The sequence below is a fragment of the Urocampus carinirostris genome, chromosome 1 (assembly GCF_059441175.1).
Source record: "Urocampus carinirostris isolate Australia breed hairy pipefish chromosome 1, RoL_Ucar_1.0, whole genome shotgun sequence".
NCBI lineage: Eukaryota > Metazoa > Chordata > Actinopteri > Syngnathiformes > Syngnathidae > Urocampus > Urocampus carinirostris.
In genome coordinates, this window is record NC_142349.1 from 9,132,037 (window position 1) to 9,156,124 (window position 24,088).

The 24,088-nt window shown below is 40.2% G+C and overlaps 3 protein-coding genes across 5 annotated transcripts in view; 1 reads left to right on the top strand and 2 right to left on the bottom strand.

Moving 5' to 3' along the window:
* cramp1 (cramped chromatin regulator 1) overlaps positions 1 to 3,607 on the top strand; it is a 26,362-nt gene extending 22,755 nt beyond the window's left edge. For both annotated transcript variants that reach the window (XM_088322423.1, XM_088322493.1), the window contains exon 20: positions 22 to 3,607. In XM_088322423.1, coding sequence (XP_088178549.1) covers positions 22 to 135 — 114 coding nt within the window. In that variant the 3' untranslated portion in view covers positions 136 to 3,607. The remainder of the gene's footprint in view (positions 1 to 21) is intronic.
* Positions 3,370 to 17,564, bottom strand: dhrs7b (dehydrogenase/reductase (SDR family) member 7B). 2 transcript variants are annotated; one of them, XM_088322610.1, is made up of 8 exons: positions 17,463 to 17,558; positions 9,324 to 9,390; positions 8,753 to 8,900; positions 8,569 to 8,687; positions 7,444 to 7,654; positions 6,593 to 6,685; positions 6,372 to 6,524; positions 3,370 to 4,996 (listed from the first exon to the last, which is right to left on the bottom strand). In XM_088322610.1, the coding sequence occupies exons 3-8, from the start codon at positions 8,889 to 8,891 to the stop codon at positions 4,791 to 4,793; spliced, it is 921 nt and encodes a 306-aa protein (XP_088178736.1). In that variant the 5' UTR covers positions 8,892 to 8,900; positions 9,324 to 9,390; positions 17,463 to 17,558; the 3' UTR covers positions 3,370 to 4,790. The 2 variants fall into 2 exon arrangements, with proteins under 2 accessions (XP_088178736.1, XP_088178812.1); XM_088322686.1 differs by lacking the exon at positions 9,324 to 9,390 and having other exon boundaries at positions 17,463 to 17,564.
* A 2,789-nt stretch (positions 17,565 to 20,353) lies between these two features.
* tmem11 (transmembrane protein 11) lies at positions 20,354 to 23,593 on the bottom strand. The gene is made up of 2 exons (XM_088322789.1): positions 23,439 to 23,593; positions 20,354 to 21,300 (listed from the first exon to the last, which is right to left on the bottom strand). The coding sequence occupies exons 1-2, from the start codon at positions 23,483 to 23,485 to the stop codon at positions 20,784 to 20,786; spliced, it is 564 nt and encodes a 187-aa protein (XP_088178915.1). The 5' UTR covers positions 23,486 to 23,593; the 3' UTR covers positions 20,354 to 20,783.
* Between the last annotated feature and the right edge of the window lie 495 nt (positions 23,594 to 24,088).

Below are 24,088 nucleotides of genomic sequence, written 5' to 3' on the forward strand. Positions count from 1 at the left end.
ATTGAGTGCCGCACCCTACAGATGGACTCTCAGCTTGCCTGCATGATGAGCGAGAGCAGCGTAGATTACATCGCACGCTTCAACGATTTGGCTCAGGAACTGGCCGTCGCTGAGCCTTCCGTCCCTCCGCCCTGAGCAGAAGACGGAACCGCCACCCTTGGCGCCATCTCAGCAGAAGCAAGTGAGCGCGGTAAAGGAGCGGAGACGATTGCAGAAACGCACACAGTACAGAAAGCCATCCATGCCCTTTTTGTTCTAGTGCAATAATGAAGTTGTGACAGCCGGATTGGCAAAAGCCACGTCGGCTTTACCGGACTTTCAGATGAGATGAAAATGCCCTTAAAAGACTGTTTCATTTAAAAACCACAACCTCATGTACAGGAAGATTCTCTTGTCAATTCTGAACAAAAATATCACAAATTTTATCTTTTTTTATTTGACGTATTTTGCTGTGTGTAAATCCAGCCCCCTAAAATGTGCAGTTACTCTGCTCACAGAAAGTTAGATGGTTTATTTTGGGTGATCTTTTGAATCAAAAGTGGTTGTCAGAAATATTCCTAGAAGTGGGACACAATGATCAGAGCAAGTCATTTGAAAAGCACAGAAACATTGAACATGTGAGCTCAAATCTGTGGATAACAATTTTATCCCCAAAATTGGTTGTATAATTCGATATTGCATTTGATCACAATTGAGAGCATTGTAAATAAATATGAAATGGCGTTTTAAAAATTATTTGAGGATACACAAAACAGTATTTTATAATTATGTTTGAAAAAGCAACTTTGATTGACCTAAATAATAGTGTGTTAGGGGAATTGTTTTTATGGTACTGATAAAGGGACCGCGTGTGGTATTTAGTGCTTCCAACTGGTAAAAAATAATCTTTGATTTAAAAAAAGAAATTGGTTAAAAGAATTAGCAAAAATACATGAACTATGAAATAATTCTGTATTTTTAAAATAGTCACATGTTGAAAATTTAGCATTCATTTACATAAGTCTTACTTAAATGGGCTGACATAACCTTCTGCCATCTCGCTGCTATGGGTAAAAAAAATCAAAAAAGCCACAGGGCAAAACAAGAGTTAAAGGGTTGTTTTTTAGATTTTAGCTATTTTGTGTTCTGGTCATTTGGAGTCTCTGTAATTGTATTCTTGTGCTTTTTAGCGCTCTAGGATAAAAACAGACATTGCTTAATGGGACAGTTTGTTGCGTTTAGTGGCTCCTAGGGGTAAAAAAAAAACCCATTAAACTATTTTAAATTCAATTTAAAACTAAGCAAAAATACATAACTATCAAATAAACGTGCAATTTAATACTCTTACTCTTGCATAACGAGCTCAATTTATCGAATAGTCCCTCATCTTACTGCTACGGATACCCCAAAAACTCAAATGAGCAGGGCTAAAAAATGAGAAACGTATGATGCGGTTTGGTCCCTTGAAGTCCCTGTAGTTTGTATTCCTCCTTGTGCTTTTTAGCACCTGTTCTTGGTTGCGCTACACAACACAGAGACATCTAGAGGTCAAATAATAACATGCTGCCCTTTTTACCTACATAACAAAAGCATTATTACTTAAAATGCCTTGTTTGGACATTTAGGTAACCCAACTATTTTAGAAAGAATTCAACCCTAGTACAGAGTAATGGTGATTTTACGATAGGTTGAATTCATTTGACATTTTAAATTACTGCAAAGGTCGAACCCAAAGCAATCCTTTAACATTTTTGTGAGCAATGTAGACCTTCCCACAAAAGTGGGTTAGAAAAATAACAAAAGTCTCAATTTGAGAATCTCCATGCTCTTGCTAAAAGTTGCTTTGTTTTTGTTCACTCATGTCATGACCCTGATTTCAATTTGATCCATGTAGCGAACACAAGCAGCACACATGAGGTTCCTGAGGGACGCTAATGCAAAATGGCAGCTCTGGTTGGCAGGACCCAGAGCAAGTCTGGTTTCAGTTCATTTGGTGTAGTAAAAAAAAAAAAGGGGGGGGGTGTTCATTGAACTCATCGATCCTTCAAAGCTATTCCAATGACTGAACTAACTGTTGCGTACTCTGTGGCCTCCAGTTACGTGCGATGAGGTTCGTGTCAAAGCATTATATCTAAACTGCAGCATAGAAAAAAAGCGTTTGTCTTACCTTAAGTTATAAATGAAGTATTTGCGCTGCCCCTTTTGAATAAAAGCAGCAGTCGATGGGTAATCCTCCATTATGAAAAAAAATATAATACTGGATGGCTTGATGTGCTGTCAGCTTGCTAATTATATCGCTAAATCTATTATTTGGGGCCGAGTTGTGTCCCATATCAGAATCGCAGGTCTCACTTCCTACTTTGCCATGAGACAAGAGAATTGCGTCCCTCACTTTGCATCTGCAGACACTTAGCACAGTCATGTGTCACATACTAATTAAAAGGTAAGAAAAAGCCTAAAAACCCAACCCAAGAACAACCAATTAGCTTTGAGGGAATCTCGCCAAAAACCCAAAATTGCACGTTTTATTTGGGGTCCGGCACTCTTTAAATATCCACCTGTTATTGTTCTATGTTTTTTTTCTGCCGATTCAATCCCTCTTCCGTGCAGCGCCAAGAACAGCGACGTGGGCTGTGCTGAGGGAGTGGGAGATCTGTATCCGTCCTTCACACGACCCAAAGAAAGAAAAACAAAGAACAATAAGTGGTGGATGTTTTTTTTTTTTTTTTTTTTTTTTTTAGGTCAGCAAAAGAGACACCCAACCTGAACCCAAACATAATGATTGACATTTTAGACCTGACCCGACCCAAAATTCTGGTCAGGCTCGGGCTTATGAAATTACTTCTAATACCAATTGTATTTATAATACAATGTGGAATCTAAAAATTGAATGAGAAAGAACTTCAACATGGACTAAATATAACCGATTAATATATTTGTGATCTCCTATTTACAATGACAGGTGAGGCTGTGCCTCCCCTTATTGCACGTCACTGATGGCCTCATTTTACGCCATATTTTCAATAACACTCCAAACTGAATCCATCATGTTGAACACTATTGAAATGTTGAGTTGTAGTCGAAGTGAATTCTTGTGCCAAAGTCAATACAGTTAGCAAGCAAAGGCTTCTTTTCTTGCCCTGATGTCACAAGTTCAACCGGAACTTCCCCAGTTTTGGTGCTCAATCATTATCTGCAACGACGCACATCTCTAAAATCGGGTGCTTTATCCCATAAGTGTCATTCCATCCGATTGTTAAATTTTGGTTGAATGGATTTGAAATATATCACTTGGGAAAGGAATAAAGACCCCATTCTGTGTATAAATGATCAATTTTCACTGGGGTTTATTTTTATTCTGTCTTTGAAAAAACAAGAAAACAAACTGAATCTGATATATTTTGTTTAATTTGTTCTTTGAAGGACTTCTTTGCACAACTGTGATTCCAATATTCACAGAACTTTTGTAAAATAATGTAAATTATAATTGGAATATTTATTAACATTTCTAAAAAGTGTTTCTCTTTAACTTAAGGACCATATCCAAGCAACGTGTTTAAATTTCCATTGGTCGAAAGGTGTTTTTATTCTGTGCTGAAAGTTCTCTATAAAAAGCTTATTTTTTGAATTTTGTGTGTCATTTCTTTGCACTGCACCTGACTTTCTTAATATTGCGCAATTTGGAAATTTGAGTGGGCTCAGTATCGGATACTTTCAATTAATGGAAATTAATCCTCTTAAAGGATCAGTGTCGTATAACCTTAAGAATAAATTCTCCCAATTTCTATCCGTTTTGTCTCTTAGTGTGGTCCAAAATGATTGCCTGTGAAAGATGGTAGTTATATCTTAACTCCTTCACATTTTTTCTTAGGTGGACAGACAAACAGATTATATATATTTTTGGCTCCCAAACGAAAACTTAATCACCACCCTCGCCTTGCTTGCGGATGATAAACTTAAATTATGTACTTTCAGCAGAGACACGTCAATCTCTAAACCCCAAGAATCAACACTGCACTCATGGGGGGACAAAATCAATTTCCTCTGTAGCAGTTTTTACCCACAAAGTCCAAATAAATTAAACCAAAAAGGGCAATACAAAAATGTTTAAGTTCACGTGTTATAATTTTATTCTAATTACGAATGACCTACGTTTCACGTTGACAATATCGGTGTATTTGTTTTTGCAACATTTGTTGCAGGCTGGTCATCCTGGTAGGATTACCTCATGTACGGTTCCTTCATTTTCATCATGTTGAGGTTTTATAGTTTTACCCTGTAGGTTTTAGATCAGGATGGTGTAACAATAGTCTGTAGTCTGCATTAATATGTGGTCTATGCATCCCTTTGAGACTCCTTGTTATTAAGGGCATCACAAATAAACATGACTTTACTTATCAATAGGTAAATACTGAAAACGTTGTGCTTTGAAGAAAATTTAAGCCGCACTCATTTCCACATTTGCTGTAAAACTAACCTGGGCTTGGATGAATTATTGAAGGGACTAGGCATGTTTTTTTTATTATTATCATCACCATTTACTGTTAAGGAGAGTAATTGACCCCTAAGATATACCTCTTCTTGGCATTATTTTGCAAAGGCAAGAACCGGCACCCACTGAAAACGGATCAATGACCCACTTCTAGGTAGTGACCCACTGGTTGAGAAACACTTTTTTTTATCAAACATTGATGTTTTCATGAGGTTAAACGTTGGTGATAATAATGTGAAGGAGAAACCAGATATTTAGTTACAAAAGCTAAAACAATCTTTTTCCACAGCCAAAAAAAAGTCAATTTTGTCCTTGCTTTTCAAGTATTTTTGGGTTTGTGCTCCTTGCATGCACGGGCGGCCATGATCTTAAAAAAAAGGCCGGGCCACAACGTGCGTAAATAAATGGCAACGGTGGGCAAAAGTCCTGCCAAAACCACGTCTTTGCTCTTGTGACGCACAGCTTCCAGAACTGCCTGAGCCACGTGGACAGGATCCCAACCCAACGCTGTGTTCTTGTCCATGACTGAAAATAAAGGAACAAAAGATAAGACGCTGCTTAACTTCAATTTTGGGTTATCAACAGTCCAAAATTGGCATATGAAAAGGGGAAATGTTCTACATTTATGGCCATTTCCCGAATTCAACTTTCGTGTCCACGGTGCATCATGGATTTTCTCTAAAGAGATGCCAAACAATGAAAAAACAAACATTTTCATATTTTGAAAATGTTGCCATAGTCACATTTAGGACCACTATTATTAAAAGGTGGCTAAAAGGTTGCTTTATTATTTTATTGTTCTCAGCTCAGGGATGCTGCTGGAAGTGTGAATTTCCCTTCTGGGATGAATAAAGTATCTATCTATCTATCTATCTATCTATTTCGTTTTAAGTAGAATATTTTCTCAATTAGGCATGTGTTAACAATGCCCAACTGAGTTCAAAGCGCCCTTTATGCTTTTTTTTTCCCACACAGCCTATCTGCTTTTATCATGGTTGGTTGGTTGGTTCCCTTAAGCACTAGGTTCGTAAGGGCACCATTTCCTGTGGTGTGTCTTGGGCAAGTACAGCCTGCTGGCACTCATCCCTCTCCAGGCCATTTATAGTAAAGCTGTTCAAGGTGGAAAACTAAGTAGGAGGAATGGGGATGGGAGTAACTTAAAGCTCGCCCCCACAGTTTTTAACATGAAAATGGTGAAAGTAAGAAAAGGCTTGTTTTTAGTACTGTCCAACTGCCAAACCAAACCCCAAGAAAGATAAAACATTAAAACGTCATTTTACAAACGCCTTTTACACTGAAACCGATTAGAGAACTGCCTTCAGTTTCCAGGGTGCTAATTGGAGTAAGACAAATGAATCGTTTTTAAGACGTGCTCGGCCTCCATCTTGTGTCCAAAACAGCCAAGCCGCGTTCTTATTCTCCCCCGCTTGCCCGATCTCTTATTCCTGTTCATCAGCGCTCTCAAGATTGTGTTTGAGAGGACGAAAACTCATTCTATTAAGATTTAGTGCGTTTTATTGTCTTTTTTTGCAGATAGTAATGTGCCCTAAGAAAGTTATAAAGGAAGGAAAAAAAGGGGGAACGCCGAAGAAGTAAATTATTGCCAAATATGCAAATCGAGTAAGAGTGTGTGCCATCAAAGACCTGCTTAAAGTTAAAATGGTTTAAAATTGTTATATTTTCACCTTTATTACCGCTAAATTAAGCTTTATCAGCTACACATTCAAACAATGATTGTGGTTTAGGTACATATTTTAGAGAAAATTTGGGTACATATTTCTCATAATATGTGGCTCTTATAAAGCAGGTTTAAGGGATTGGCTTCTACGCAAGTACCGGTACACACAGTAGAGGACATTTGAGAAGCTACCAATTTTGAAGTTGCATATCTTTGCCTTACCGCCATAATTTGAGCCATCTGCAGTAACCGCATTGACGGACAGATTTGTCCTTATGTGTCCCGGGCTAATGACGCTCACTGATATCCGAAAACGGTCCACTTCGGCTCGAAGACAATCAAAGTAGGCTTGGGTGGCGTGTTTGGACGCTGCATCTAAACACGGGACATAAAGTTTCATTTTTATTCAATTGTTGAAGTAACGTGGGGGAAAAAAAACTTACAAGCTGATCTGTAAGGAATAGCGATCTTTCCCTGAACACTGCTTATGACAACAATGTGGCCGCTGCACTGGCGAACCATGGAGGGAAGAAGAGCTGAGAAGAAAGAAAATCCAAACTCGAGTTTGTCTCTATCCAATCGAAAAAAACAATACTACAAGTTACAGATGTCAAAATTTAAGCTTTAATGCTAAAATTGTCTTTAAAGGGACACTAAGTAATAGTGCAACTAAAAGCAAGTGCTGCAAAGCACAAGGAAGAATAAAAACTATGGAAACTCAAAATGACCAAACGGCACCAATTTTTCTCATTTCTTTGCCCAGCCTTTCACAAGGTCTTTGGGAATATTCGTAGCAGCAAGAAGGCGGACAGTCATATCATCCCCCCAAAAATTGACAAATTTCTGAACCTACAGGTACTTAAAAAAAATACACTTTTTTATGATAGTTCATGTATTTTTGCTTATTCAAATCAGTATATGTCTTTAACTACTAGCGGTCTCTAAATAATGCACATTGTTCCTTTAAAGCTTCAAATTTGGGAGGATAAGGGGGGTTATATACGTGAACTCAGAGTAAAAGCAGGTTCAAAAGGTTTTCACTAGGTTAAAGCAGTTTTAATCTTTAACTCGTAGCAAAAGCAGGCTCAAAAAGGGTAACCCTAAGTTAAAGCTTTAACTTTTTACATCAATATAATTAGGCTTTCAGAATAAACTTCTTAATTCGTTTAACATTTTTAAGCTTTAGAAAGCATGAAAAATAGCAAAAATGACAATAGATGTGTCCAGAATCAAAAAATGGACCAATTAGTAGATACACTAATCATAAGTCGAGGACCATTGTATTTTCACTCACCTTGCGTAAGAGCGACCGGCCCAAAATAGTTTGTTTCCATGACATCCCTCTGAACCGACAGGTGAGTTTCCAGTATGTTTCCACGGTAACTGATTCCAGCATTATTAATGAGGACGTCCACTCGTCCATAACACTTCAAGATGTCCTCTGCCGCTCGGTCCATTAACGTTTTGTCTCCCAGGTCAAAGACGACGGTGCTAGGGACATATGTCTGTATGTTAAGGACAGAAAGGCACTTCAATCGTTATTCACCGTAAACTTCAAAGATCCATTTAAAACGCGGTCGCAAACTCGTAGCCCGCATGCTGATAGTTTGAGGCCCCCACCTTAATATTAAAATTTTGTTTTAGTGCTGCCTGCACGAGCTGGATATTGATGCTACCTCTGTCTTAATCAGTTAGGCAGGGCTCCGAAATGGCTCACCTTCAAATGCAGTCACAATTACACTTCATTCGGGATAAAATAAAAACAAAAAACAAATGTTAAAAAAAAAAAAACATTAGCTCGCCAAATCCAAGTTTGAATTTCTGTCTGCTTTAAACGATGTGCTTGAAAGTCAGTGTACATTGCGGAAAAGATGAGACGGATCAAAATATACACAGACTATCAGACGGACTGACAAACCGACCGACTAAAACAGACAAACACAATGAGAGAAAGACAGACTAAGATAAAGGGAAAAACAGTGATAGACACAACAACCGAGACAGAGAATACGACTAATTGGATTTTTATTAGAGATATTTTTTTCCATTTCTTATCTTCCCTATGGATATTACTTAGATGTTACGGATTTATTTTCTTACTCATTGTTGAGTTAATGTTTTCATTTTTAGTTCTTATTTTGTAAATAATGAATGTATGTATTTGAGAATAGAGTCATAGTTTGTATTGAAAAAAATCTGATATACCAGTAAGCATATATTATTTGAGAATAGTTTAATATTTTGATCTCGTGGAAAATACTAAACTATTTCACTTGAACCACAACTCTGGCAGCCCCTAAATAAATTGAGTTTGAGACCCCTGATTTAAGTACAAATGACCTCATTCATTCACATCCGGTAATCTACAACGACCTGACCGTCTGAAATTCAATTAAGGGAGAATCTGGCGAGCACATACCTTGCGCTTTCCGTCGCCTGCACTCGCGCTCAGCTCTTCGACCACCCGCTGCAGCCGACCCGGATCACGACCACACAGTACCAATCGGCTCCCTGCTCTATGGAACAGGCCTGCACATTCTACAATGGCGAAAAATCAAATGATTAGTCGATGAGTTGGTGCCAGACAAGTAACCGGAGCTGACCTTTGCCCAATCCAGAGCTGGCGCCGGTGATGACCACCACTGCGTCTTGGAGAGTAGCGCCGGATCGGAGGCGGCTCAGTAAGCGGTAGAGAAGTACAACGCCCAGGCTAGCTAGGAGCAGTCCGGTGACACGCTCCATTTCCTATACCTAAAGAAATTACACACACATAAACGATAAATACCCAAATCCAAACGAGTCATGGATACCCATACCACAAACTGATACCATTCATACATACATTTTCTTTCCCTCCGCAGAAAAACGCTAATTCTTTTAAATATATACCTTTAAAGCGACAGTGTGAAATATTTGACCGCTAGATGTCACTGTATCGTGTAGCGCGACCGAGAACGAGTGCTAAAAATCACAAGGAAGTACACATGCTACGGAGACTCAGTGACCAAATTGCACTTTTGAGAAAACCCTTCTCATTTTGACACAAATATCCCGCAGTGGCGGGTGCTTCCCCATTGGTCAGACATGTTTGAGTGACAAGTCTCTGCACCAACAACATTAATGGCATTATGCTTAGCAGTTACACTAGTTGGAGTAAGCATAAGTCATACTTACGACGTTACGACTGTATGACCGTTAGCTCACCCTGCAACCTGCCAGACAATGTGAAGGCGTTGGATACCTATCACACAAAATAGAGTCAACGTGAGCTAAGTTAGCAAGCTGTATGTTTTAGATATCAGAGGACGATAATAACATGACACCAATCGTATTGATACGGTTGTATATGCTTTTCAACAACTCCACCACGTTGTGGCAACCGTGATTTACTCGTCAGAAAGACGTCGTTGGTCTAGACCAGGGGTCGGCAACCTATGGCACGCGTGCCAGCAGAGGCACGCGAGGGGTTAACCAGTGGCACGCGTGCACGGCAAAGTAATCATGATTTTTTTTTTAAATGCGCATTTTTACCTGAAATTTAGATATTTTCATTGCGCGCTTTCATTGCAGTGCCTCGCAGAGGAGGGGAGATGTGTTTTAACCCTCCCACAGAAACACTGGCGCGCGATAAATGAACGAATCACGACAGCCAAATCATAACGTCTCCTCAAACGGAAAAATCGTGTTCTTTCCAGCCAGCGTGGACAGACGAATGGGGCTTTGTGCAAAAAATGACCGTGCTGTTTGTGCATTATACCTCGAGAGCGTTGTACCTCGCACGTCAAGTGTTAAACATCATCACGAGACGAAATATGAACATGAATTCAAGGACGAGTCTGAAAAGGCGGATAAATAAAAACACGCTGTGTCCAACGCTCCTTTGCAAAATCCTCCCCCTCTCGCGTGAACGCGCATTCTGCTGCGCTCCAACAAAAGCAATCGCATTAGATAGCTAGATAGATATATACTTAATTCATCCCCAAAGGGAAATTCACATTTCCAGCAGCATCCCTGAGCTGAGAACAATACAATAATAAAGCAAAAGAATACAATATACAAATACCCAGTGTGACGTGCAAATGCCCACTGTAGCGTGTTATGTAGAATAACTAAATAGTGCTACACAGAATAGACCTAAGATTTATGGCCCGAGCCCAAGCCTGAACCCGAGGCAATTTCGGGCCGGGTCGGGCCTGAAATGTCAGTCATACGGTCGGGTCGGGTTCGGTCCTGCTTTTTTTTTTTTTTTTTTTTTAATTAATTAATAATTATAAATATATGTTCATTAAAAATATATACTTAAACTATGTATGGATACTAGACCAAGGAATACTTGTTATAAAATAAATAATTTGGATAAAACGGAGAAGGAGCTGTAATTGCTATTTAACGGAGCCAGAGCATGCTCTGTGCACGTGACGTGAATGCTGTCCTTGTAGTGGGTTGTACATAATTCACCCACGGAACCATTGTTTAGTTAGCGAGTTCCTAGGGGGACTCTTAATTCGGCCGGTTCTAGCGACTCCCGTGTTTGTTTTGTTATTGCAAGTTTACATGTCATTAAAGCAGCTCCCGTTGGCACCTTTGTTTGGCACTCCGCCTACGACTCCCGTCTCTGCTCGCTACATCCTCTTAATAATCTTCCCCTCCGCAAATTCGCAGGATTTTGGCCTGGTATCCCCGATATGGAGTCGGACCAACAAGAAGTGAAAGATGAACTAAAGAGAGGAGAACTGACAAGGAAAACACACTCTAGTAAGAGTGAACTGTGGAGCACTTTCAAATTGATCGTCGAAAATGATACAAACACTTGCGTTGGCTTCGCTGTGTGTCAATTTGACACTCAGCGAAGCCAACGCTAGAATCTTAAGGACGTACTGCTGCTGTGGATTATGGCCCAATGATCAAGTCGTCAAAATGACGGACGCTCTTAAATGTTTACGCCGCCTCTAAAAAAAAACCGTCAATGACAGATTGTCGCTTAATGTAACATCTGCAGTGCAGACACAGAAATATAAAAGATGTAAATGTTTATACAGTTTTATTTAACTTAGGCCTAGATGTTGTAACAAAAGGCAGAGTTTAATTTGTTATCATAAATCACCCCTCCTTATAAATAAAATATGTAATTTCGGGCTCCCCTCGGGCCGGGCCAGCAAATCCAGTTAATTAGTCAGGCTCGGTCCGGGTCGGGTTTAATACCCCTCGGGCCTGCGTCGGGCTTGGGTGCTTTTTTTTGGCCCGATCTTACCTCTAACACAGAATACATATTGCAATAAGATTCGGTAATATGCAATGTAGGTGGTGTCGTTTACTGTGGGCTTTTACTCTGCCGGGTAGAGTTAAAGAGCCTCATGGCATGAGGAAGAAAAGATCTCTTCAGTCTGTCCGTAGTACAAGACAGTGACAGCAGTCTGTCGCTGAAACTGCTCTTCTGTCTGGAGATAATGCTGTGTAGTGGATGCGATGGATTGTCCATGATTGACCGCAGCTTTTCCAGTGCCCGTCTCTCGGCTACTGTTGTCAGGCTGTCGAGCTCTGTGCCCACAACAGCGCTCGCTTTCCTAGCCAGTTTATTGAGATGAGAGGCATCCTTCTTCTTGACGCTGCCTCCCCAACACGCTGTCGCATAGAAGAGGGCGCTTGCCACAACTGTCTCATAGAATATTTTCAGGAGCTTTTTGCAGATTTTGAAGGAGGCCAGCCTTCTGAGGAAGTAAAGTCGGCTTTGCCCTTTCCTACATAGAGCTTCTGTGTTGGCAGTCCAGTCCAGTTTGTTGTCCAGCTGCACACCAAGGTATTTGTAGGTCTGGACAGATTCTACACATTCTCCTCTGATGGTTACAGGAACCAGGTGAGTTCTGGTTCTCCTGAAGTCCACCACCATCTCCCTGGTCTTGGTGGTGTTCAGGTGCAGGTGGTTTGCGTCGCTCCATCGGACACAGTCCTGAATCAATTTCCTGTACTCCTCCTCCTGCCCATTTCTGATACATCCCACGATCGCAGTGTCGTCGGCAAACTTTTGCACATGGCAGGACTCAGAGTTGTACTTAAAGTCTGATGTATATAGAGTGAATAGGAACGGAGAGAGCACGGTCCCCTGCGGAGATCCTGTGCTGCTAACCACAGTGTTCGATGTACAGCCCCCCTGTTTCACATACTGGGGTCTGCCTGTCAGGTAGTCAGTAATCCATTCTACAAGGTGTGAGCTAACTCCCATCTCTGTCAGTTTCCTACTCAGTAGCAGAGGCTGTATGGTATTGAAGGCACTGGAGAAGTCCAAAAATGTAATCCTCACAGCCCCCTTAGCCCTATCCAGGTGAGAGAGGGATCGGTGTAACATGTATACTATAGCATCCTCCACTCCCACCTTCTCCTGGTAAGCAAATTGCAGTGGGTCGATGGCGTGACGGACCTGTAGCCTCAGGTGGTGCAGCAGCAACCGCTCCATGGTTTTCATCACGTGATGTCAGGGCGACCGGCCTGAAGTTGTTGAGTTCCTCAGGTCTTGATTTCTTTGGGACTGGGATGATGCAGGATGTTTTCCACAGCTGAGGGACCCTCCCCTGTTCAAGGCTCAGGTTGAAGATGCTCTGTAGAGGGTCTCCCAGCTCAGACGCACAGGCTTTCAGCAGTCGGGGGGATACTCCATCTGGACCAGCTGCCTTGCTGGTTCGCAGCCTTCTCAGCTCTCCACACACCTGGGCTGCAGTTATTTTTAGTGGGGGGATGTCTTTCATGCTAGTGTCCAGAGGGGGAGGGGGAAGGACAGCTGCAGTACTCAGGGGTGAGGATGAGGCGGAGTGGTCAAACCTGTTGAAAAAGTTGTTCAACTGGTTGACTCGCCCCATATATAATAAGGTTATATATGGGGGCCCATATATAATAAAGAATGACTCGCATTCTATATAATAAGGTTATTAAAACAATAAAGCGAGCTAATTGAAACAGTTAAGCGATCGTAGTCTATATAAGGCGTTTATTAAAACAATAAAGCGTGACCATATTCTACAAAATGCGTTTGTTAAACCAGAAGAAAAAGTCACCAACACCGGAGACGAATCAATGTACGGTATGATAACCACGATCACAACTAATTGTACACAAATATCCTTTATTTGATGTACTATAATAGCCATATATAATGTATTTTATTGTGAATGAAACCCTGGTTGCATTGGATCCCGCGGTGTAAACAAATCTCTTTTTTTTTTCCATTTAAAATCGGACTTCCCTGCCTTTACTGTTTGCAAAGTAAGACGCATTTTAAACCTATTATGTTTTGTTGGCTTTGGGATCCAACTACAGAGGAATACTCCCACTTTGAGATGTGTTACTGAATAGGTGTTCGACAAATCTAGTTCGTTTTATTACTACTATTATTATTTTTAATAATAGTAATATTATGAGAAAAGTTCTGTATGACTCGGCCGAGGCTTGAGCCAGCGACCTCCCAGTCTCGGAACAGGCGCCCTACCATCTAGGCTACCGAGCTGGTAACAGGTCCATATTAGCAGGGGAGTCAGATTTTGGCAGGTAAAAGTTTCTGAAATAAAGTTTTATTGATGAATGGTATGGTAGCTGTTCATATCACTTCTTTTTTGATTGCAGTTCATTGTTGATGAAGAATGTTTGAAGTCATGATGTCTACAGGCCTTTCCACCTGTTGCTCACATTCATTTTTTAATTTGTTGATGAACAAGAATAGTGGAAGATAAAATTGGTCAGTTATACGATTTCAATGTATATCCATGTTGTATATTTGGACTGGTGTAAAATTACAGCGCTGTTGGATATAAAAAATTATTGTGCGAGTCATTAATCTTGGTGTGGCACACTGATTTACAAGGAAATTTGAAAGTGGCACTCCACACCGAAAAGGTTGCTGACCCCTGGTCTAGACACTTGTCACTCAAACATGTCTTACCCATGGCAAAGCACCTGCCCACCGCGGGGTATTTGTGTCAAAATGATTCAATAGAAAAAAACGACTTCAAAACTTGTTTCACATTGTTCCAAAAAAAAAAAGCAGTTCAATTAAAAACAAACTTCAAATGACTTTATTTTTGCCATTTTAACTTTTTTTCTTTGATTGAAAATGTATATGGGCAGCACGGCGGCACAGTGGTTAGCGCATGTTCTGAGGTCATGAGATCAAACCTCCTGTGTGGAGTTTGCATGTTCTCCCCGTGCTTACATGGGTTTCCTCCGGGCACTCCGGTTTCCTCCCACATTCCAAAAACATGCATGTCAGGTTAAATGGCCGGTCCAAATTGTCCCTAGGTGTGAATGAGCAAGTGAGTTGTCTGTCTCTGCATGCCCTGTGATTGGCTGGCAACCAGTTCAGGGTGTCCCCTGCCCCCTGCCCAAAGATAGCTGGGATGGGCTCCAGCACCCCCGCGACCTTACTGAGGATAAGCGGTGCAGATAATGGATAGAAAATGTATATTTTGATTGAAACAACTTTTGTTTGGATTGAATAATAAAGACACAAATGTCCTACCCAAAACATGATCCAAACACAGAAAAGATGACTTCAATCAAAGATAACATTTTCAATCCAAAAAATAGTGTTCAAATGCAATTTTTTTGAGTGTCAAATATTTTTTTCATTTAAACACTTTTTTTCTTTGATTGACATTAAGATTTTTTGTTTGAAAATATGTTGTTTGATTGAAACAGCTTGTTTTTGATTGAATAATAAAGACACAAATCTATCTCAATACTCTCACTCAAACAAACCCGTCGTGATGGGAACTCCATCTCTTTTTCGAGATGCAGCTCTTTCAATTGGGCTCACGAAAAAGAGTCGGCTCTTTCAGCTCCCAAAAGCCTCATCAGATTGTTTTTATTGCGTTTGTCCGTATATTAAAAAATATCATGTAACATTCTGCACAAAGTTACTTTTCGGGAACAAATAAAGCTAAAGAGGGGAAAAAGGACAAACAGAAGGGAAAATAAAATAAAGGTAAAAAGAGGAAAAAGAATGAACAACAATAAAGGAAGAAAAATGAAGTAAAAATCAAAAGAACACAAAGAAAATGAGAAAAAGGAAGAAAAAAACAGGAGAATATAAGAAAAATACTAGAGAAAAAAAACGGCTGGGGAAAATGATTCAAAGAAGAGAAAAAAAATAATGAAGTAAAAAAAAATAAAAAAATAAAATAACTCGTGCATCCATTCAATATGGTTGGTGTAAAGTGAAAAAAGGGGCTAGCCGTTTCTTTTGAAATGAAAGTGGAATAAGAAAGCTTAATGCGGTTGAGGAAAAGGTCGGAACGCTTTTTTTTGGGCCGCTTTTTACCACGGAAGAGGAAGTCACCTAACTCTTGAAGAGCATCTTCCAAAAGTAAGTTAAACTCAACTTTATCTTTATAGAGCATATTATTTTTTGAAATATTTATTTGTTAGTACAAAACAATACAGTTTACTTACACAAGCCTTAAACATACTTATATAAACCTTAAACATACAAAACATAGCACTGAAGCAACTTACGAAAAAATTTCCTTCGTAAGTAGGGTAGCGTCTGTACTGTTTCTGTACCTAGGTAAAGGTGTTTTCATTAATATCAGAATTTTTAAATAACTTTCCTTTAAATTAAAACAGAAAAGTGTTTTCTGTTAACTTATCAACATATACCAAAATTTCTTCCCAACAGAATTGCATCACAATTGCTGCTGTACAATTCAATAAATTTCCTCCTACATAGCTAAGTGGGTCGGCTTTGGGTATAAAGATCCTGGGCTGAAAAAAGGGGCCCACTCCTGCACTGGTCGCACCATTTCATTGCATGCAGGATGTGTGTTATATATTTTTTGGTCACATGATGGTGCAGTCAAGAAAATTAACCAATTTGAAGCCCCAGCGTGTGTATGAAGCAGTTCCCTGAAGGGTGCTGCTGCTTTATGGGGCTTCTTTTTGCCATCACTACTTGTACGCGCAATAAGGAAAAAGCATGAAAGAGGCTGCCATGGATGATACAAGCAAGTAAAGATGTCCCAAATTCTGTGTAGCTCCTTTAGTGTTAGATCAAATCAAATTTGTATGTATATACAGGAAAACCAAACCCAGTGTTTTATAAAAACATCCCTCCATTATCTGCACCACTTTTCCTCAAGTAGGGTCGCAGGGGTGCTGGAGCTCAATGGATACCCTGAATTGGTTGCCAGGCAGTCGCAGGGCACACAAAGACAAACAACTCACTCGCTCATTCCCACTAGGGACAAATTGGACTTGTTTTTGGATAGTGGGAGGAAACCGGAGTACCTGGTGGAAACCCAAGCAAGCACGGGGAGAACTTGCAAACTCCACACAGCTGGATTTGAACCCAGGACCTCTACCACATCTACTATACAACACAAAAAACCCTTTATCCCAGTTCCCGCAAAAGAACTTCATGTCATGCATTGTACTCAGGCAAATCACACTTCAGCTTTTGAAAACAGACAAAAAAATACACCTTAAAACAAAGTCTGATCCTTGTTAGGCGTAAAGAAGAAACATCGTTAAGGTGCCACAGGAGAATGAAGATTGCCATCAGTGGAATTGCCTTTAAAAGACTTCATGTTGGAAATTCTACACCCAGCGTGTGATTGTTGTATGTGTTGTGGGGATTTAGAGAAATTATCTATTTTCATTTGGTTTTATGGTAGTTCTATGTGCAAAATGTCGTTTGTAACATTCAGGGATCAGAATGGAGATTTTCATTTTCAGCTGAAATAGCCAGGGTCCAGGAATAAAGCAGGGCGGACAATGCGGCCAATTTTTCTAACGGCCGCCAGGGTGCGCCAGAGCAATAAAGGAAAGAGTGAGACAGTCGGATTTTGAATTTGTTTGCTACGCAAGAGAAAAAGTGAAAAAGTCGGAATGCCTTTGGGGTTCAAAAACAGCGGAAATCCGCGGATCCGCGGAAAATTCTGATCCCTGAACATTGTGTGGTCCTTGTTTGTAAAGCCAATCGTATTCCACTAGGTGGAAGTATAAAATTTTACATTTAATTAACAGGCTAGGAAAGTTAGATTGAAGATGAACAGAGTTGCAACCCTGACTCAATAAGGAATGTAATAGAGTACGTTTTATGCCCATGGAGACCGGTAAGCGATGCTGTTTACACGGAGCATCGTTTGCGACTGCGAGATGTCGTCGCAACTCGTCAACACTGAGTACTACGCTACAATGTGAATATGGCAGCTAAATTACGAACGGTTCAACACAATGCCGCTCTTAGAATTACTAGTTTGATGTTAAAATTTTACCAGAACCAACAACAAATTGTGGCAGAGAAAATTTTAAGAACAATGTATTTCTCACCTTGATTTGAACGTAAATTCAGTCTAGTGCTGAACAGTATTTCATTTCCTCAACCGAGCTTCTTCTTACAATGGAATTACTGTCGGATCATTTGGGTGCACACTGCCACCTACTGTACAGGAGGAAGCAAGATTGAAATAGCGGGCTTGTAAAACACACACAAATCCAGATTTTTTCAATTTGATTTTGACAGTTGAATCCGCATTTTATTAAGCTTTGCACAACAGTGTGCCTGTTGAAAAAACAAAACTATTATAGAGTTTTACCAATATATCAGATTTGAAAATGTGACTTCGGACTTTAACAGATTTATGCACAATTCATGGGGGACTTTGTGGGACACTCAAGAACCTGTAAATTTGTATGTGCATATACGAGATTTTTGTCAATTATTTTTGCTAGCACTTGAATTGAATTGTAGATACGTACTGCTTATTTAAATCCCAATTTTACTCTGCTGACTTTTGAAAAGAAGGCATACTTCTCGAGTAAAATAAAATAAAAATGATAAAATTTTGGGGGGCAAAATTATGACATTACATTGAGAACTCTGTGGGGTTTTTGCCAGTGTTAGAAATACGTAATGACATTGTTTTTTCCCCCCAGTAACGGGGTAATCTAACTACAGTAACTGCCTTTTCTGCGGTTGCAATGCCTTTATTGATACTTTGGCTGCAGAACGCCAACAGTGGCTTATCCCTCTTGGCACAACTGATGCTGTTTTCATCTTCAGTTTTTCGCACTCCTCAGAGTTTGTTACGTCACATCTTCTGGGATAATGTCACGATTCAAAATAGCAACTACCTTATCGTTAGAATTACGAATCCAGTATCTACTAATGCGCCGAAAGAAAATGGGATTTTGGTGAATGATGCAACCGACTTGTGTCATTCGCAAACGAAACGGCTCTAGGAGCGTCATTTGGATCCGTGAGCCGGCTACCCACTAATCAAAAGCCGATTCCTTTCGAAAGGCTATTTTCCTTTTGTGATTGGTCAAAATACATTTTTTCAGGGATTCTGTGCTGTTGACTTTAAATATGTTGATTTAAAAAAAAAGGTTTACATTTTTTTGTATTTTATCTTTTTCTTTGTAGATTTAAAAATGTTTTGTTTCCTGTGTTTTCCATTGTTAATATTTAAGTGTTAATTTTGCTTTATTTTCCCCACTTTCTAAGTCATTCCTAATAACACATAAATGGTTATATATGGATGAAGCCCGGCAGCGCAGTGGCTAGTGCATGTGTGGCACAGTTCTAAGGTCGTGAGATCAAAACCAGCTATCAGCCTTCCTGTGCGGCGTTTGCCTGCGTGGGTTTTTTCCGGGCACTCCAGTTTCCTCCCACATTCCAAAAACATGCATGTCAGGTTGATTGGCCGGTCCAAATTGTCCTGAGGTGTAAAGAGCGAGTGAGTTGTCTGTCTCTGTGTGCCTTGCGACTGGCTGGCAACCAGTTCAGGGTGTCCCCTGCCCTCTGCACAAAGATAGCTGGGATGGACTCTAGCAACCCCGTGACTCTACTGAGGATAAGCAGTGCAGATAAATGGATGGATGGGTTACATATAGATTAAACAACAAAAATAACTTAGAGACCCATTTGCGAGCCAAAAGAGCTCTTTTAGTGAGCCCAGCTGAAAAAGCCAGTTCTGTAAAAGAAGTCAGAATCCCCAGCTCTACAACGGAAGGCCAGAGTTAAATTTGTTGAATTAATTTCAAATTGTTTACTGAAGATATATATCTGTAGCTGATGAGGTGCAATAAATATTACAATGTTCTATAATACAACTACCTGTCTGTTCTTTTCTATTCAACTGACTCGAATACTCCTCAGAAAATTTAGAATTATTTTGTATACAACTTCTTTTTAAAGGAAGTGCTTATTTTCCCTGGTAAATAGTTAATTTTACTACAGACTAACTCAGTTACTTTTTGGAAGAAGTAGCGAGTAGCTATAACTAATAATTTTTTAAGTAACGTGTCCAACATATGTTATTACACATACCAATTTAAAAATAAATGTTGATGCCTTGTTCATTTTCCTCATGTTGACGTTTTTGAGTTTTTTCTTGTCCTCGTGTTCGTTTTAAATCAGATGGTTTAATAATAGTCTGTAGTTTGCAATACAGTCTGTGGACTGTGCAGCCATTTTGAGTGTCCTTGTGATTAAGGGCTGTACGAATAAACATGACTTGACTAGTTGATTCCATTACAACATTGTGAGAAAATCACTGGTGTGAACTGTTAAGTTTCCTGTCCAGCCACTGCAGAGTACTGTGAAACACAAGTAGTGTCAGACTTTCCATTTTCCCAAGATGCAAAGAAAAAGAGTCACGACTCCTAGGGCTTGAGTCTTAAGGACGTACTGCGGCTGTAGTATATGTCCCAATTTTCAACCCATCAAAATGACACAGCCTTAAAGTTTCCCCAGTCAAGATGGAAAATTGTCAGTCAATGGATCCTTTGCAGACACAGAAATATAAAAGCTGTAAATGTTTATACAGTCTTGTTTGAGTTAGATTTTCTTACAAAAGACTAAATCACCTCTCCTCCAGATTCCTCACACGGAAATATGAAATTTCAGGTTTGCTGCTGGCTCGGTCCTTATTATCAAGTTAGTTGACTGGGGTTGGGCTGGGTCAGGCTTTATTACCCGTGGGCCTGGGGTCAAGTCAGGCTCGATATTATTAAGCCTGAGCTTACTTCTGTTTTCTAGTTTGTCGGCATTACAACATGTATCTTGAGGCTTGACTTGTTGTTTTTGAGAGGATTTTTTCCAATCATGGCTATACAAATACAGTAAGGGTGACTTACCCAAAAAAAAAGGAAAATAGTATGCAACTGTAAAAATTATACTTTTGCTTGCACAAAAGCCACAAATACAGAATCACACATTTGAAATAGCCTATTGTTTAATGAAAGGTGAAGTACTGATCAGCAAGTAAAGGAGTACAGTAAAACTACGGAGGAAGGATAAAGCTCAACGCACACATGTCCATCTCAACCACTCATCTTCATTTGGAGCTTTTACATGAAAAGCATGTGTCAGAATGCACGAAAGGAGTCGCAGAAATACTATAGAGATCATGTGTGTACCCTGCGGTTGTCACTTGAAGAAAAAAGGGGCAGGGAGTCTCGGGACACTTGTCGTTTTAACTATATCCTTCTGAATTAAGTTCAACATGGATGCAGCCACCACAAGTACTCTGGGCCACATCTTGACCATCCACTTCACTTGCATTAGACTGTGGATAGGTTTGCTGTCATTTTTATGTTTTCTCTTTTTAGTTGTCTGTTGGTTCTTAAATGGTCTTCAGCGTGCACTCATACAGCATAGAGTTCATAGATCTTCTTGGCGCAATACACCAACGCGGCCAGTGCTATTGTGTTATGGAGTCTCTTTCTGTGGATGTCATCCCTGCGCACCAGGACCACGGGCGTGGAGGAAGTGAGTGTGTGCAGGGGCAGCCGCGACAGTTTTTGGCTGTCATATTCAACCTGGTACTTGCAGCAGGGGTCAAACTGCCACGAAATTCCGTAGAGGGCAGCACAGGCCACGCTGAGGGCGCCGGCAGGCAGTGCAACGTAGCGGGAGTATTCCGGAGGCAGTGAAAGCGGCGTCAGGAGGCAAACGGCGCCGGACAGAACGGCCGTCTTGTGGAGGCAGTTGCCCACTGTAACCCATCGTGCCGTCTCATCTCCGATGCGTGTGGGCTCGATAACAATGTATTTATACTGGGCCTCCAGTGCTTGCTCCAGCTCGTACTCAAATTGGTCCTGGGCGTTCTCCCCGTTGTAGATCTCGTGAACAATGTAGCAGTCAGTTGCCGCCATTGCTCCCCTGCAGACAAGATGACAGTCAAGACAAAACAAATTCAACACTGTCAAAAGCACTGGGATTTTTGTTTAGGTCTGCGCCAGAGCCTTCACACAAGGACGACATTAACATCACTTCCTGACCTAGGTCAGACGCATCAGAACAAAGCATGCAATATATTATCAAGAATACACACAAAACTTCCTGATTTTAACAGAGACTCTCGTGGGACAAAATATCATTATTTCACAAATTTCAAATCCCCCCAAAGTCATCAGCTAGGTAAAGTAGACTTGCTGCTATGGTTTTGCCAACCATGGAAACAATTTGGGGGAGAAAAGCCTAACCCCAAAAAACAGCCGAGTGAGGGATGGGCGCCGCCAGGCTGCACCTGCCCCAGTCACACATAAGTGAAGCCCCTTACCCAGGTGGTTAAGGGATCTGTGAACCATTTCCAAACCATTCTCCCTAACAACTGTAACTATCGCCATATTTCACCCTAGTAAGTCAATACTAAGAAACTCAATTCATGGTTTACTTGACCTTCGAAACTCTGCCACCCTGACAGTGTTATTCGATCAAAACCCACCTTTTTATACTCGTCCACCCATCATAAACTACTTCAGCCGAACAACCGATAGCAAAGTTACATAAACCTGATACGTAAAAAAAGCCCTAATGTGTACAAAATTTCAGATTACATACATTAAAGAGGAGAAAGAGATCTATGTCCCCCAGTAGCAAAGGCTTGCACACCTCAATGAGCAGCACAATATGTGTACACTAGGTTTACTTACTGTGTACGACTGACAAACATGCATCAATGTTCAAATAGGATTGTTAATGTAAAACTATTTGTTGAAAATGAGATAGAGAATTTTCTTCATTGCCCCTGGTAACGTAGTGAACGTAGTTTAGACGAGATTAGATGTGGCACTCCGGGATAACACGGGGAAAAAAAAAGTAAGATAAGGAGAAAAAGAATATTAACAGGCAAAAATAATACACATTAGTACTTATTTTGTTTTAGTCACAAGTGTGTCCCACGACAGAAAATAACTTAAAAAGACACGCAATATGCTGCTGTGTAGTGTGGTGCAACCGGAAATGAGTGCTACAAAGCACAGATTAGTACAAAATAAGCTGACATCGTGACCAAATGGCACCATTTTATTTTCATTTAACTGCCCCAACTTCTACACCATGCAAGCATAAGGTCTGTAGGGACCCGTAAAAGCAAGATGACAGACAACATGCAAGTTCCATCTACGTATGGCTCATGTTATCTAAATTTAAAAAAAAATCTCAACCCTTGAATATGAAAACCCTAACAGGTCGTGTAGTTTTGCTTTTTATTCAAATCTTTCTTCAACGAGTTCGTTTTTATATACCAGAAGGCGATGAATGACACACTTTAAGTCAAAGTTGTAGGGTACTTGAGATGATTGCTCCAGGTACTGTACCTCTATATTCATAGGATTTCAAATGAAAGTTTCTCCCATGCACAAGTGACCATGAGTTTAATTTCACTTTATAATAGTAATATTAGATCAGAAGAATCGCATTTTCAAAGAAGCAAAGTAAAGCCTTTGATCAGTTAAAAGTGCAGTGGTTATTTTTAAGGTGATGATGCGCGGATGTCCTTTCTGCTGACACAATGTTTCACTAAATCGAGTCAAAGGACGTTAAGTTTTGAAGCTAGAAAATCCAAAAGTTTGTTTTTGAAGCACTCACGCGACTCACTGTACCCAAGCGTAGATAACTGATTCGCGTGCGACAAACTTGTGGTATCGGCCAACTAAATCCATCCTCGTTGCATTGTCTATACAAAACACATCATTTAATGAAATGGTGATGTGCACCTCCTACCAACGTTAAGATTTAAAACAATTCTCAGAGGCTTTAATAAATTCGATGTCTAATTGTCAAAACATCACACGAGCCCTTAGCTTCTTCTGCTAACACTAGCTTGCAGACAGGTTAGCAACTTAGCATGCTAATGTTAGCTAAGCGCTTAATCAAATACCGATTGTTCGTGCAAGATTCTCGTTTGATATTTCAGATCATTAATACGTTATTTGACTTTCAATGGGTGACACAGTCAAACCGTTCAACAATAGTAAGAACTTTGAGTTGAATGAGCAAGTTATGGAAAAACTGACCTCTCCCTGCTTACTGGGACACCGCGCCTCCTTCCCAGCGACGCCATGTTGGAGATAGAGCCGTGATAGCAAGTGACGAAAAGAGTGTAAGGCTTCCTGGGTAGTGCAGTATTTAGATCGTGGTCTAGAAGTAAAATCCACGAGAATTTGAACTACAACTCCCAGAATGCATAAAGAACGCTAATCCACGTTACGTATTTTGTACGAACGTGTTGACGTAATTGGAGGTCATCCTTCCGAATATTACATATACAGTGACGCATTTAACGAAATACGATAAAAATGAATTCGCCATCGAAAACAAAACACTTTCAATCATACTTATTTGTGAAATGCTTGATACGCTCCTTATTCACTATTTACCTATTTATCATATTATTTTATTTGTTGACAGGTACTGTACTTACCAATGCAGTCCTTTGCGTGTTCTGCCTCACTCGTCTTCCCCTGCGCTCCAGGCTGTATACGTGCTGTAACTTGACGCCAACGGAAAAAAAGACTTAACGTTTTGAATGTGACAACAGCTGTCACAATGTGCTATATGTTGCTGACCGGTGCATTTATGGAGTACAATGACAGGGTATATCGGCGAAAGCTTACATGACTCACCAGCACAGGCGTCAACCCCTTATATTTTGTTAATGTAGTGT